The sequence below is a fragment of the Leucoraja erinacea genome, chromosome 9 (genome assembly GCF_028641065.1).
Source record: "Leucoraja erinacea ecotype New England chromosome 9, Leri_hhj_1, whole genome shotgun sequence".
Lineage (NCBI taxonomy): Eukaryota > Metazoa > Chordata > Chondrichthyes > Rajiformes > Rajidae > Leucoraja > Leucoraja erinaceus.
The window spans coordinates 16,925,139-16,941,599 of record NC_073385.1 but is presented as its reverse complement, the minus strand read 5'-3'; the positions used below and the strand labels follow the sequence as shown (position 1 = coordinate 16,941,599).

General features: G+C 51.6%; 1 protein-coding gene across 1 annotated transcript in view; it reads left to right on the top strand.

Annotated features, from left to right (window-relative positions):
- nrde2 (NRDE-2, necessary for RNA interference, domain containing) overlaps positions 1-10,461 on the top strand; it is a 44,400-nt gene extending 33,939 nt beyond the window's left edge. The window contains exons 9-14 of the mRNA XM_055640217.1: positions 673-845; positions 2,762-3,142; positions 5,824-6,698; positions 8,230-8,368; positions 8,879-8,950; positions 10,332-10,461. Coding sequence (XP_055496192.1) covers positions 673-845; positions 2,762-3,142; positions 5,824-6,698; positions 8,230-8,368; positions 8,879-8,950; positions 10,332-10,457 — 1,766 coding nt within the window. The 3' untranslated portion in view covers positions 10,458-10,461. The remainder of the gene's footprint in view (positions 1-672; positions 846-2,761; positions 3,143-5,823; positions 6,699-8,229; positions 8,369-8,878; positions 8,951-10,331) is intronic.
- The last annotated feature ends 6,000 nt before the right edge of the window (positions 10,462-16,461 follow it).

Here is a 16,461-nt window from a genome sequence, read left to right as displayed (position 1 = left end):
GCTTGATCAATGGTGTTTTATCATTAATGTTTTATTATTATTAATGTTTAGTGATTTCTGAGTCATTCGTAACTGTCACTGTATGTCATGTTGTTACTTGTGGGCGGAGCACCAAGGCAAATTCCTTGTATGTGAATACTTGGCCAATAAACTTACTTACTTACTTAACTTCACTGGACGTCTGTGTCAGCGCGAAAGCAGGCATTTAATGCACATCCCTAATTGCCCCAAACGTCTTAATAGAGCGTTCCCTGTGACACACATTGTTTCAGTAAGTGAAAGGCTTGCGACGTTTATTGGCTTTGGTATAAATGTAAATTGTCCCGTGTGTGTGTGTGTGTGTGTGTGTGTGTGTGTTGTGTTGTGTGTGTGTGTGTGTGGTGTGTGTGTGTGTGTGTGTGTGTGTGTGTGTGTGTGTGTGTGTGTGTGTGTGTGTGTGTGTGTGTGTGTGTGTGTGTGTGTGTGTGTGTGTGTGTGTGTGTGTGTGTGTGTGTGTGTGTGTGTGTGTGTGTGTGTGTGTGTGTGTGGTGTGTGTGTGTGTGTGTTAGCGTTAATGTGCGGGGAGCACTAGTTGGCGTGGACTCGGTGGGCCGAAGGGCCTGTTTCCGCGCTGTATCTCTAAACTAAACTTAAGCTAATTGATCTAACAGCCGACCACTTTAACTTGAACAGGAGAGGATGAGGAAGAGGATGAAGATGGGGAGGAGATCAAGGACAAGAGCCGACCCAAGTGGCAGCTCTGGATGCAGGTAGAAGGTGCCCGCGACGCCAAGCACTGGTTGCCATGGCGAGCCAAGAAGGTGAAGGGTCAAGCGGAGGAGGATTGCGAGGATCCTGACAGGCAGGTGAGGCAAACTTTTAGTCAATTAGCACGTGTAACGAGGTACAGTGAAAAGCTTTTATTGCGTGCTAACTTTGTACCCACAGCAAAAAGGGGAAACTGACTGCCCCCTGCCCCATATCATTGCACATCCCCAATCCTTTCCACTCGTCACTTTAACTTCATGTTTCATGTATTTTGTGTTTTATGACTGTTGAAAGATCAATTTTCCTCCTGGGATAAATAAAGTTCTATCGTATCGTAAAGACCAAAAGGCAGGATAGCGAGCGGCAGTTACTTATCTGTGTTACCTTCCACAATTCACTTTGAAATCCCTTTATGAACATAGAACATGAATACGGTGCAGCCCAAGAAGTCTGTTTCAAACATGATGCCGCATCAAGCTATATTTTTAGCACAGAGATAGACATATTCTTGACTAGTACGGGTGTCAGAGAATTTGGGGAGAAGGCAGGAGAGTGGGGTTAGGGGGAAACGTAGATCAGCCAAATTCATATTCCTCCATCCCCTGTTCCGAATAAATTTCCAGATCCTCCTTTATGTCTACAAAGCCCTTAACGGGCTTGCCCCCACCTACATCAAAAGTCTGCTTACCCACCACACCACCTCCAGGTCCCTCAGATCGGCCGACTTGGGGTTACTGAACATCCTGCGGTCTAGGCATAAGCTCTGGGGCGACCGCACCTTTGCGGTTGCAGCTCCTAGACTGTGGAACAGCATCCCTCTTCCCATCAGAACTTCCCCCTCCATCGACTCCTTTAAGTCGAGATTTAAAACTCATCTTTACTCTCAAGCCTTTCTTGACGTCCTCTGAGGGAGGGCTATATGTATATATTTATGTATGTACTTAATCTATGAACCAATGTTGTATAACGTTAGTACCTCCACCAATGTAAAGCACTTTGGCCAACGAGAGTTGTTTTTTAAATGTGCAATAGAAATAAAAGTGACTTGACTTGACTCTATCCAAGTGCCGTCCCAAGAGTCTCTTAAACACCACCATCAATTTTTCTACCACACCCCCTGGAAGTGCAATCCAAGCACTCATCACCCTCTGTGTAAAATAAAATGTGCCCTGCATGTCTCCTTTAAACTTTGCTCCTCTCACCTATGCTCTCCAGACCGCAGTGGAGGCCAATTCACTGGATGTTTTCAAGAGAGAGTTAGATACAGCTCTTAGGGATAATGGAATCAAGCGATATGGGGAGAAAGCAGGAACGGGGTACTGATTTGTGATGATCAGCCATGATCATATTGAATGGTGGTGCTGGCTTGAAGGGCCGAATGGCCTACTCCTGCACCTATTGCCTATTGTCATCACTCCATCTGGTTACAGGAAACAAAGAGTAGGGATTAACGGGTCCCTTTTAGAATGGCAGGCAGTGACTAGTGGGGTACCGCAAGGCTCGGTTGTGGGACAGCAGCTATTTACAACATACATCAATGATTTGGATGAAGGGATTCAAAGTAACATTAGCAAATTTGCAGATGACACAAAGCTGGGTGGCAGTGTGAACTGTAAGGAGGATGCTATGAGAATGCAGGGTGACTTGGACAGGTTGGGGGAGTGGGCAGATGCATGGCAAATGCAGTTTAATGTGGATAAATGTGGATAATGTGGATAAATGTGAAGTCCTCCTCTCTCTCCAACGTGTTGAGACTGAAGAAAGGTCCCGGCCCGAAACGTGGCATGCCCATGTCCACCCGAGATGCTGCTTGACTCGCTGAGTTACTCAGGCACTTTTAGTCAGTATAATTTCTGCAATGCACCACGAGTATTCGGTAAGAGGGAGGAAAGATTTAATAGGAATCCGAGGGATAACCTTTTTCACACAAAGGGTGGTGGGTGTTTGGAACGAGCTGCCGGAGGAGGAAGTTGAGGCTGGGTACAACTAACAGCGTTCTCTCCCGATCCGTCAGGTGCTGTTTGATGACATTGGGGACTCGATGTTCAGGATCTGCAGCCCCGGGCTGAAGTTCCAGCTCTTGTCCTGCTTCCTGCGTTTCCTGGGGGTCCCCGCCGGCTCGGAGCTGCCCCCCTCCTGCCTGAACCTGGCGCTGGACGAGCCGGCCCTGCTGGCCAGCGGATCGGAGGGCGCCATGCTGGCGGACGGCTCCGGCCCTTCTGCCGGCGGGGTGGCGGCTGTCGGCCTCCTGGACGCGGGGCCCCGACTGGGGACCGGGCACTGCAGGGCCGGGGAGGAGTTCATCCGCTTCGTTTTCCAACAAGCCCTGCCTCATCTCTCCGGGGAAGAGCAGTCGGAGCTGGCTCTGAGCTGGCTGCTCTACGAGAAATCCAAGGTAGGAGCACCTTGTCCCGGACACTCGGCCCTCCGGGTCTGTGCTAGATCACGGGGCAGTGCCATTCCCACAGCATTCTTACCTGTAACCCGTTCCCACTTGTATTTCCAGCAATCAGTAAGCTATTCCCACTTCCATTCCCAGAACCTGTGGCCTATCCCACTTAAATCCCCAGGACCCCCACCCAGGACCCCCCCCCCCCCCCCCCACCCTTCACTCACCGACACACTAGGGATGCAATTTACAACGGTATGTGGGAGGAATCCAGAGCCCCTGGAGAAAACCAACGTAATCACTGGGAGAACGTGCAAACTCCACACAGGCAGTAGCATGGGTATGAATCAAACGCGGGTCACTGTCGCTGTGAGGCAGGGGCACTACCAGCTGCACCACTGTGCTGATTCAAGCAGGTTTTGGCCCTTCTTCCATTTCATAAGTGATAGCAACAGAATTAGGCCATTCGGCCGATCAAGTCTATTCCACCATTCAATCAGGACTGATCTATCTCTCCCTCCTAACCCCATTCTCCTGCTTTCTCCCCATAACCTCCAACACCCGTACTAATCAAAAATCTCTATCTCTGCCAAAATTATCCATTGACTTGGCCTCCACAGCCTTCTGTGGCAATGAATTCCACAGATTCACCACCCTCTGACGAAATAAGTTTCTCCTCATCTACTTCCTAAAAGAACGTCCTTTAATTCTGAGGCTATGACCTCTAGTCCTAGACTCTCCCACTAGTGGGAACGTCCTCTCCACATCCACTCTATCTTAAGAATAAGGGGTAAGCCATTTAGGACGGAGACGAGGAAACACTTTTTCTCACAGAGAGTTGTGGGTCTGTGGAATTCTCTGCCTCAGAGAGCGGTGGAGGTCGGTTCTCTAGATTCTTTCAAGAGAGAGCTAGATAGGGCTCTTAAAGATAGCGGAGTCAGGGGATATGGGGAGAAGTCAGGAACGGGGTACTGATTTTGGATGATCAGCCATGATCACATTGAATGGCGGTGCTGGCTCGAAGGGCCGAATGGACTACTCCTGCACCTATTGTCTATTGTGTATCCAAGCCTTTCACTATTCTGTATGTTTCAATGAGGTCCCCCCCTCATTTTTTTCTAAACTCCAGCGAGTACTGGCCCAAGTGCCGACAAACCCTCATCATAGGTTAACCCAGTGATTCCCAACCGCCATGGCACATTTCAGGGGGGCCACTGAAAAATTTGGGGGGCCACAGGTTCAATAAAGAGGACCACTTTTTTTCCGCTAATAATGTCAGGGGGGGCCACAGAAAAATTAAAGAGCCTATTAATTCATTCATGTAAACCTCCTCTGTGCCCTTTTCCGGGGTTACCTCCGCACCCAGGTGGTGTTAAGGATTATACTTATAATATAGTTGTTTAAGAGTGTAACATTTAAGAATATTTGTGTAGGAAAGAACAGCAGATGCTGGTTTAAAATGCTGGAGTAACTCAGACCTCGACCTGAAACGTCGCCTATTCCTCCTCTCCAGATTTGATGATGCCTGTCCCGCTGAGTTACTCCAGCATTTTGTGTCTGTCTAGACAATAGATAATAGGTGCAGGAGTAGGCCATTCGGCCCTTCGAGCCAGCACCACCACCATTCAATGTGATCAGGGCTGATCATGTCGTGGTTTTAAGACTCAAATTTGGATAAGATGACACAGACACGGAGAATTCTTCAAGAAGCCGAAAGCCTTTATTTGCAAATATTCAGCTGGAACATTCAGAGATGACATCACCTGTCCGTTCTCTAATAGCTCTTCGATTCACAGAAACAAGCAACTTTTATTACACTCTTTCAGCCTTATCTCTGCTACATTATCTTTCATGCTGTACTCCTTTGCATCAATCTGTCTTTGATTCTAGTATTCACTGTCTTGCCACCATTACTTCCAACCTTGGTTCAGTCTTATTAAACTTTACATTTCTCGTCATATCTCGTCCTTCACTCGCCACCCTTAAAATTAACTTCTAATGTCCCAGCTTTGTCCTGCCATTATGTTTCAGTTAAAGCCAAGGCTACACAAGCCAAGGCTACCCACACCATATTACATTGTTACATATTGGTTTATATGTTTACACACTAAGATACAAATGTATTTATTAAGAATACAGATACACAAAAGTAAAAATAAGTAGGTCCACAAAAAAGCTGGAGAAACTCAGCGGGTGCAGCAGCATCTATGGAGCGAAGGAAATAGGCAACGTTTCGGGCCGAAACCCTTCTTCAGTAAAAATATGTAACTGGTTTAGTGCCTTGATTACTAGATAAATGTTAAGTGCTGCAAAACTAACAATCACGTGAGTCTGAGTACAATAAGCTGATTACGTAAAGTAGCTGACATCGCTGGCTATGATAAATGTCTTAATTAAGTCTTCTATAACTTCCATAATCGTCCCCAATCAGTACCCCGTTCCTGCCTTCTGACTCCCCTGACTCCGCTATTTTTAAGAACTCTCTTACAAGATCTAGCTCTCTCTTGAAAGCGTCTAAGAATATTTGTTTAGCTAATTGGGTGATTTTGTATTGTGGTGGTGGGTTTGTTTTGTATTGTGTATGTATTATTCATGCAATAAATTGATTACAATTATTTTTACCCATAAAGTGAATCAGAAGTTGGTACTTTGTGTAAGTGAGTGCGTGGTGGTTGTCTTTCTCCCAGGTGGTGCAGAACCTGCGTCTGGGAAGCAAGAGGGTGAAGCCGCAGGGCAAGAGGAGCAAGCGGCTGGCCAAGAGGCTGCTGAAGGAGCCAGCCAACCGCAACAGCCTGGCCTTGTGGAGGGAGTTTGCCCACCTGGAGTGGCTGCTGGGCAACGTGGACGAGTCGCGGCGGGTCTTCCACACGGCCGTGTCCTCCGATGCCGCGCAGGGACTGTCCAGCTCCTCGCTCTGCCGGCTCTGCCTCCTGTACGCCTCGCTGGAGCTGGAGGTGGTGGGGCACGCAGCTTGTCCTCGCGCCCTGCACGTGCTGACCAGGCTGGCCCAGGGGGACGGGCGGCCGTTCGCCGGTGATGTGCCGGCGGTGGACGTGCTGAAGGCGCGGCGGAGCTACGAGCAGGCGGCACGGAGTCTCCCCGCCGACCCCAATCACCTGGCCAGCCTGGCCGGCTGCTACGCCCTCTTCCTCTACCTCACGGCGGGCCTGCAGGCCGCCGACACACTCTACCAACAGGCGGCCGACTGGCTGGACGTGCTGCCCCTCCCGGCGGAGTCGGCGCCGGCCGCATCCTCGCACGTGTCCGCCTCGCGCCGCCTGGCCACCATGCACGTGGCGCTGCTGTGGTTCCACGCCCGGGCGGGCCCCCGCCCCAGGCGGCCCCTGGTCGATGCACTGCAGGCTGCCCTGCGCCGCTTCCCCGGCAGCCCGCGCCTCTGGCGGCTCTTCGTGCGGCTGGCCAGCACCGCGCCGCACAGCGGCAGCACCGCACGCCGCTTCTTCCACAGCCTCACCCGCGCAAACAGAGGCGACATCTTGCCATGGCTGTTCGCCATCCACGCAGAGGAGCAGAGGAAGCAGCGCATCGACTCAGTACTGAGGTGAGAGCACAAAGAACATAGAATGGGACAGGCCCTTCGGCCCACAATGTCCATGCTGAACATAGTCACACAGTGTGGAAACAGGCCCTTCGGCTCACAATGTCCTTCCTGAATATGAACATGGAACAGTACAGAAACAGGCCCTTCAGCCCTGAAATGTCCGTGCTGAAAAGAGACACAATATGCTGGTGTAAACATAGAAACATAGAAAATAGGTGCAGGAGTAGGCCATTTGGCCCTTCGAGCCTGCACCGCCATTCAATATGATCATGGCTGATCATCCAACTCCGTATCCTGTATCTGCCTTCTCTCCATACCCCCTGATCCCTTTAGCCACAAGGGCCACATCTAACTCCCTCTTAAATATAGCCAATGAACTGGCCTCAACTACCTTCTGTGGCTGAGAGTTCCAGCGATTCACCACTCTCTATGTGAATTTTTTTTTTCTCATCTGTGTCCTAAAAGACTTCCCCCTTATCCTTAAACTGTGACCCCTTGTTCTGGACTTCCCCAACATCGGGAACAATCTTCTTGCATCTAGCCTGTCCAACCCCTTAAGAATTTTGTAAGTTTCTATAAGATCCCCCCCCCCCCCCCAATCTTAACGCAGCGGGTCAGGCAGCATCTCTGGAGATAAGGAATGGGTGACGTTTCGGATCGAGTCCCTATGGGTCTCCCATTCCTTCTCTCCAGTGCTGGCTTGAAGGGCCGAATGGCCTACTCCTGCACCTATTGTCTATTGTGTATGGTACAGCACAAGAACAGGTCCGATGGCCCACTATGCCCATGCTGAACATGACGCCAATTTAAACTAATCTCCTTTGCCTGCACATGATCCGTAGCCCTCCATTCCCTGCATGTCCACGTACCCATCTGAAGCTCTGTCAAAAGCCACACTCAAATCTGCCTCTATGAATTATATAAAGCTGCATCATGACTTCCTGACCCAGACACTCAATGCCCCCCCCCCCCCCCCCCCCGACCTGCGATGAAAGCCGGCGTGCCAAATGCCTTCTTTACCACCATCTTGCTTTGCCCACGTTAGATGCTGCTATCCCATGTTGAGGGGGGGAACCTCATTGTAACTCACAGAATAATGAATGGCAGAGGTAGAGTGGATGTGGAGAGGATGTTTCCACTGGTGGGAGAGTCCAGGACCACAGGTCTTAGCCCCAGAATTAAAGGGCGCTCTTTTAGAAAGGGGGTGACCTCTTTAGTCAGAGGATGGTGAATCTGTGGAACTCATTGCCACAGAGGGCTGCGGAGGCCAAGTCAGTGGATATTTTTAAGGCAGAGAAAGACAAATTCTTGACTAGAGCGGGTGTCAAGGGTTATGGGGAGAAGGCAGGACAATGGGATTAGGAGGCAGAGAGCAGCCGTGATTGAACGGGGGAATAGACTCGATGGGCCGAATGGCCTAATTCTGCCACTACAACCTGCGAGCTTGTGGGATGCATCCCTCTGGCTAGGAAGTGCTTTGGGGCGGTGTACGGATCGGTGACCACACTGGGTTTTTTCTCTCCCCGTGCAGGGCGGGTGCTGGGATGGAGCACAGCATGGTGCCGGAGACGGGCCTGGACAATCGTATCGCAGCGCTGTTTGAGCACGCCGTGGGGTCGGAGGCAGGAGCGCACTGCGTCCTGCTCTGGAGGATGTTCCTGCGGTTTACGGTAAGGGGGCAACGCACAACCCACTCCCTTCCCCCACCCTGCAGCCTGAAGAGGGGTCCCCACCTGAAACATCACCTGCTCCTTCTCTCCAGAGATGCCGTCTGACCCACTGAGTTACTCCAGCACTCTATGTCCATCTCCTTCCCTCCCCTCTTGTCCCTTCCCCCCTCTGTCTTGTATCTCTCCCTCCCACATTTACTCTTTCCTCTCCTCTCTTACTTTCTCTCTCTCCTTCACTCTCTCTCCCCCCCTCTCCCCCCCCCCCCCCCCCCCCCCCTCCCCCCCCCCCCCTCTCTCCCCGCCCCCACCCCTCCCCCCCCTCCTCGCCCCCTCACTCCCCATCCTCCCCCCCCTCCCCCCCCTCCCCTCCCACCCGCAGTTTCAGTGTGGGCCCCCTCTGTACTGGCCGTACCAGTGGGTGCTTGCCCTTTGCCCTTTGCCCTGGGCACAGCCGTTGTTGCCCAGTCCCCGTTCTAACGTTGCGATTGCTTCGATTCGCCAACAATGCAGGCGGCGCGAGGGGATGTGGGGCGGACGAGAGGAGTGTTCTACAGAGCGCTGCAACACTGTCCCTGGGCCAAGGTAAGCAACAACGCTCGACATTCCCTCCAACCACCCAATCACCCTCTCACCATTTACTCTGCTCTGCCCCACAGAATCTAATCCAAACGCCTTACATTCCATATGATAACAAGAGGAGTTGAGTATAGGAGCCAAGAGGTCCTTCTGCAGTTGTACAGAGCCCTGGAGTATTGTGTGCAGTTTTGGTCCCCTAATTTGAGGAATTGATATTCTTGCTATTGAGGGAGTGCAACGTAGGTTTACAAGGTTAATTCCCGGGATGGCGGGACTGTCATATGCTGAGAGAATGGAGCAGCTGGGCTTGTACACCCTGGAATTTAGAAGGATGAGAGGACACCTTATTGAAACATATAAGATTATTAAGGGTTTGGACACGCTAGAGGCAGGAAACATATTCCCGATGTTGGGGGAGTCCAGAACCAGGGGCCACAGTTTAAGAATTAGGGGTAAGCCATTTAGAACGGAGACGAGGAAACACTTCTTCATGCAGAGAGTTCAGCACCGTCATTCTTCGAGCCAGCACCGCCATTCAATGTGATCATGGCTGATCATCCCCAATCAGTACCCCGTTCCTGCCTTCTCCCCATATCCCCTGACTCCGCTATTCTTAAGAGCCCTATCTAGCTCTCTCTTGAAAGCATCCAGAGCACCTGCCTCCACCGCCCTCTGAGGCAGAGAATTCCACACTCACAACTCTCTGTGAGAAAAAGTGTTTCCTTGTCTCCGTTCTAAATGGTTACTCCTTATTCTTAAACTGTGGCCCCTGGTTCTGGACTCCCCTAACATCGGGAACATATTTCCTGCCTCTAGCATATCCAAACCCTTAACAATCTTATATGTTTCAATGTTTCAAAGATCTCCTCTCATCCTTCTAAACTCCAGAGTGTACAAGCCCAGCTGCTCCATTCTCTCAGCATATGACAGTCCCGCCATCCCGGGAATTAACCTGGTGAACCTACGCTGCACTCCCTCAATAGCAAGATTATATAGTTATCGAATTAAAAGGAATTATAGAATTATCTCGGCCACAGAGGGTAGTTTGAGGCCAGTTCATTGGCTATATTTAAGAGGGAGTTAGATGTGGCCCTTGTGGCTAAGGGGATCAGGGGGTATGGAGAGAAGGCCGTCGGGATACTGAGTTGGAAAAAATCAGCCATGATCATATTGAATGGCGGTGCAGGCTCGAAGGGCCGAATGGCCTACTCCTGCACCTAATTTCTATGTTTCTATAGCGGGGGCTTACTATAAAAGGGAAGTTAGTGGGGAATGAGATTGCTCTGGGAGCCGGCATACATTTGATGGGCCGAGTGGCCGCCAGTGCTGTCGGGAATGTCTAATGTGGGAGTTGCTGAGTTCCCCTTCTCTCTCCCTCCCCGCCCAGGTGCTGTACTTGGACGCAGTCCGTCTGCTACCCGAGCGGCTGCAAGAAATCACTGACTTGATGACCGAGAAGGAAATCCGCCTCCGTCTTCCCCTCGAAGAGCTGGACATTCTGGTGGAAGATTAACGAGGAACCCCCCACCCTGTCTCCCACTCTCCCTCTCTCCCTCCCCTCCCTCCCCATCGAGATTACGAGGGACTGACTGGACTCCCTCCCTCCCTCACTCTACCTCCTCCCCCTCTCTCCCTCCTCCTCCCTCCCTCTCGAGGCCTCTGGAGTCCCGGGTCTCCCTACCTCTCACTTCCCTGTCTCTCTCCCCCCTCACCGTCTCCCCCTCTCTCCCTCCCCCTCCCTTCTCTCCCTCTCTCTCTCCTCCTCCCTCCCCCCTCTTTCCCTCTCACCCTCTCTCCCTCCTCTCTCCCTCCCTCCCTCCCTCCTCTCCCCCCTCCCCCCTCCCCCCTCTCTCCCTCCCTCACTCTCCTCCCTCTCCCTCCCTCACCTCCCCCCCTCTCCCTCCCTCACTCTCCCCTCTCTCCCTCCCTCACTCTCCCCCTCTCTCCCTCCCCCCTTCGGTCTCTCTCTCCCCCCTCCCCCCTCTCTCACCAAGGCTACAGCAGGTTCACACACGGACAGATTCCTTCCCTCCCAGACCGGTGGAAAGCAGATGTATTCCCGGCATCCTGGGAGTGGCGGCAGAGGGAGGAGGATCGCCGGCCCAGGATCCCGGGAAACTGCCTGGTCTTCCCACTCTGCAAAAGGCAGTTCTCACAAAGTCTTATCCAAAGGATACAGTGTCTGAATATTGAATTGTGAGATTTTTTTTAAACAAATATTTATTTTGTATTGACTGGCAGATGTGTACAGTTTTTGTGTGTGTGTTGTGAATTAAAATGTACTCATGATATAAACACAAAGTGCTGGAATAACTCTGCAGGTCAGAAGGCAATGGCAGGAACGGGGTACTGATTGGGGATGATCAGCCATGATCGCATTGAATGGCGGTGCTGGCTCGAAGGGCCGAATGGCCTCCTCCTGCACCTATTGTCTATTGATGTTTCGTGTTCGGACCCTTGTTAGTTTAGTTGAGAGATACAGCGTGGAAACAGGCCCTTCGGCCCACCAGGTCCGCGCCGAGCAGTGATCCCCGCATCCTACACACACTAAGGACATTTACCAAGCCAATTAACCTACAAACCTGCACGTTTTTGGAGTGCGGGAGGAAACCGAAGATCTCGGAGAAAAACCCATGCAGGTCACGGGGAGAATGTACAAACTCCGTACAGACAGCACCCGTGGTTGGGATCGAACCCGCAGCAACTCTACCACTGCGCCACCGTGACGGCCATTCTTCAGGCTGATGGAACGAGGGAGGAGGTGGGGGGGGGGGGGGGAGAGAAAGCTGGAGAAAGGGGTGGGGGCGGGACCCAAGTGATGGGTGGATACAGGCGCGGGAGGAAGGAAGGGAGGGAATGATGGGCAGAGTTGGACAAAAGTGTGGGATAAGGAGAGAGGAGTGAAATATGAAGCCTGAGGGAGGGATATGGGTGGAAGGGGAAAGGGGAGGAGGGACGGGATGACGGGAGAAATGAGTGGGCTAGGGAGGGGGAGGAATAGGAAAGAAAAAGAGGGGGTGGGGGGATTACTTCAATTGGAGAATTCGATGTTTAGTTTCACTATTTCAGATTCAGATTCAGATTCAATTTTAATTGTCATTGTGAGTGTACAGTACAGAGACAACGAAATGCATGTAGCATCTCCCTGGAAGAGCGACATAGCAAACGATTTGAATAAATAATAATAAGTGTCCGGGGGGGGAGTGGTGATTGGCAGTCACCGAGGTACGTTGTTGAGTAGAGTGACAGCCGCTGGAAAGAAGCTGTTCCTCGACCTGCTGGTTCGGCAACGGAGAGACCTGTAGCGCCTCCCGGATGGTAGGAGGGTAAACAGTCCATGGTTGGGGTGAGAGCAGTCCTTGGCGATGCTGAGCGCCCTCCGCAGACAGCGCTTGCTTTGGACAGACTCAATGGAGGGGAGCGAGGAACCGGTGATGCATTGGGCAATTTTCACCACCCTCTGCAATGCCTTCCGGTCGGAGACAGAGCAGTTGCCATACCATACTGTGATGCAGTTGGTAAGGATGCTCTCGATGGTGCAGCGGTAGAAGTTCACCAGGATCTGAGGAGACAGATGGACCTTCTTCAGTCTCCTCAGGAAGAAGAGACGCTGATGAGCCTTCTTGATCAGAGTAGAGGTATTGTGGGTCCAAGAGAGGTCATCTGAGATGTTGACTCCCTGGAACCTGAAGCTAGAAACACGTTCCACCTCCGTCCCGTTAATGTGGATGGGGGTGTGCGTGCCGCCTCTGGACTTCCTGAAGTCTACAATGAGCTCCTTCGTCTTCTTGGAGTTAAGGGCCAGGTTGTTGTCAGCGCACCATGCTGCTAAGTGCTGGACCTCCTCCCTGTAGGCCAGCTCATCGTTGTTGCTGATGAGGCCAATCACCGTTGTATCATCTGCATACTTGATGATGGTGTTAGTACCATGTACAGGTGTGCAGTCATAGGTGAAGAGGGAGTAGAGGAGGGGGCTCAGCACACAGCCCTGAGGAACGCCGGTGTTCAGGGTGAGGGTTGAAGAGGTGTGCTTGTCTAACCTCACAGACTGGGGTCTGTTGGTTAGAAAGTCCAGTATCCCGTTGCAGAGGGAGGGGTCGATGCCCAGGTTACCGAGTTTGGTGATCAGTTTAGATGGTATAATGGTGTTGAATGCTGAGCTGTAATCGATGAACAGCATTCTTACGTAAGTGTCTCTGTTGTCGAGGTGGGAGAGGGCGGAGTGAAGTGCCATTGAGATGGCATCCTCCGTACTCCTGTTCTTGCGGTAGGCAAACTGATAGGGATCCAGTGTGGGGGGTAGGCAGCTTTTGAGGTGTGCCAGGACCAGCCTCTCGAAGCACTTGGTGATGATGGGGGTAAGTGCAACTGGGCGGAAGTCGTTGAGGCTTGCCGCAGTGGAGTGTTTTGGCACTGGCACGATGGAGGTGGCTTTAAGGCAAGTGGGGACAACTGCTTGGGCAAGTGACAGGTTGAAGATGTTAGTCCAGACGTCTGTCAGCTGCGCAGCACAGGCCCTGAGCACGTGCCCGGGGATGCGTCAGGGCCAGCAGCCTTACGTGCATTAGTCCTACTCAGTGCCACGTATACGTCGTAGGGGGTGAGTGTGAGGGGTGGGTGATCGGCAGGTAGCACAGCCTTGATGGCTGTCTCTAGATTGTCCCTGTCGAAGCGGCCATAGAAGTGATTAAGCTCCTCAAGGAAGGAGGCGTCGCTGGATGGGGGGGTGGTGTTGGAGGGTCTGTAGTCCGTGATGGCCTGGATGCCTTGCCACATGCGTCGGGGGTCGGAGTTGTTGTTGAAGTGCTCCTCAATCCTGAGCTTATGGCAGTGCTTGGCCTTCCTGATGCCCCTCTTCAGGTTAGCCCTGGATGAACTGTAGGCTCGAGCATCGCCTGACCTGAAAGCGGTGTCCCGTGCTTTCAGCAGTAGCCTGACCTCGCTGTTCATCCATGGCTTCTGATTCGGGTATATGGTCACCTGTTTGAGGGAGGTGACATTATTGATGGTGGAATTTATAAAGTCCAGAACAGAGGATGTGTAGGAATCAATGTCCGTGTGGGAGTCAAGGGTGGCCTGGGCTTAGAAGACTTAGGAAGTTCCGCATGTCTCCAACCACTCTCACCAACTTCTACAGATGCGCCGTAGAAAGCATTTTATCGGGATGCATCGCAGCTTGGTACGGGAACAGCGCCATCCAAGACTGCGGGAAATTGCAAAGAATTGTGGACGCAGCCCAGACCGTCACACAAACCAACCTCCCTTCCATCGACTCCATCTACACTTCACGCTGCCTCGGCAAGGCCAGCAGCATAATCAGGGACCAGTCGCACCCTGGTCACCCCCTCTTCTCCCCTCTCCCATCGGGAGATCAGGAAGGACCAGGAGGACTGAGCGAAGATCTTTAGAAAAACGATCGCCCAGTCTACGTTTGGTCTCGCCGATGTACAAGAGTCCACACTGTGAACAACGGACACAGTAGAAGAGGCTTGAGGAGGTGCAAGTGAACCTCTGCCTAACCTGAAAACACTGTCGGCGCCTCTGGACAGTCGAGGGGGTGGTTTGGAAAGGATAATTTAACCAGGGAGTTGCGAAGGAAACGGTCTCTGCAGAAGGTGGAACGGGCTGGAGATGGGAAGACGTGACTAGTGGTGGGATCCCGTTGGAGGTGGTGATTCTGTTGACAAGGACAGCAGCATAATCAAGGACGAGTCGCACCCTGGTCACTCCCTCTTCTCCCCTCTTCCATCGGGCAAAAGGGATAGAAGTGTGAAAACGCACACCACCAGATTCAGGGACAGTTTCTTCCCAGCTGTTATCAGGCAACTGAACCATCCTACCACAACGAGAGAGCAGCGCTGAACTACTATCTACCTCATTGGAGACCCTCAGACTATCTTTGATCATACTTTACCTTGCACTAAACGTTATTCCCTTACCATATATCTATACACTGTAAATGGGTCGAAGCTCATCATGTATTGTCTTTCCGCTAACTGGTTAGCACTCTACAAAAGCTTTTCACTGTACCTCGGTACACGTGACAATAAACTAAACTGAACTGAACAAATTTAGAGATACAGCCTGCACACACAGACCCCTCGGCCCACCAAGTCTACACCGACCAACGTCACCCGTACACTAATTCTATATTATCCGACTACTTTTAGACAGTACCTTACCATACGGGAGGACCATTAACAGAGGGGAAGAAGCTGTTCCTGAGACTGGTGGTGCGAGCCTTCAAGCTTCTGTACCTTCTGCCGGACGGGAGAAAAAGTAGTGAACACTGCCCAGTCCATCACGGGTTTTGACCTCCCCACCATCGAAGGGAATTACCGGAGTCGCTGCCTCATAAAAGGCAGTCAACATCATCAGAGACCCACACCACCCTGGCCACACACTCACAATACCCCTGCCATCGGCAAGAAGGTGCAGGAGCCCGAATACTGTAACGTCCAGGTTCAGGAACAGCTTCTTCCCTACAGCCATCAGGCTATTTAACACGATAACCTCAAATACGCTCTGAACTACAATAGACGAGGTTTTGTTGGTTTTTACCACCAGGGGCCGCTGCGATGGCAGCCTCGCCAACAGTCTGTCTGTCTTTTCGTCTTTTTTGTTAGTTTTATTGTTTTAAAAGTCTGTGTTAATGTTCTCTGGTTTGTTTTATGTGGGAGGTGGGGGAGGGGGTCGGGGTAAACATTTTTAAATCTCTTACCTTGCCGGAGAAGCAATTGTTTTCTGGGTCGTATCTCCGGTTGCTCTGCGGCCTATCATGAAGCCGGCGGCCTTGCTCAGGACTGACTGAGCCCCACCGCGGGGACGTGGACTTACCATCGGAGTCGTTCCCTTGCCTGGGATCGACGCTCCAACCGTGGCCTGCGGATTTCACCATCGAGGAGCTCGCAGTCACGGGTAGAGACCGATGTCGGGAAGCTCCCACGACGCAGAAGGTTTCCACCAGCCGCGAACCGGGGTAATCGCCCGGCGCAGGGAAGCTGAGAGTCCCCCCCGATGCAGGACCTTGATCGCCCCGACGCTGAGGCTCAACTGCCGGCTACGGGAGACAAGATCGTCCCGTCAATGGAAGGCCCAGGGCCCCGACGGAAGGAGAACAAAGAATGGAAGGGATTTAACTTTTTTTCACCTTCCATCACAGTGAGGAATGTGGAGGAGTCGATGTGGTGGATGTTTATGTTAAAATGTATTTTGTGTGTTCTGTTGCTTTTTATTGGTATGACTGTACGGCAAATGAAATTCCTCGTATGTTGCAAAACATACTTGGCTAATAGAGTATGCTTATGATTAGGTTTTGTCTTTGTGCACTATATTTGTTTTTATGTGTATGCGTGTGTGTGTACACTGAACTTCCTTTCGTTTATTATACTGTTTACAGTGTATTATGTTCACATATTCTGTTGTGCTGCTGCAAGTATGAATTTGGTTGTTCTGTAAGGGACATGTGACAATCTATCTATACTATTACCAAAACTCTCATTTTTACCACTTCCGGT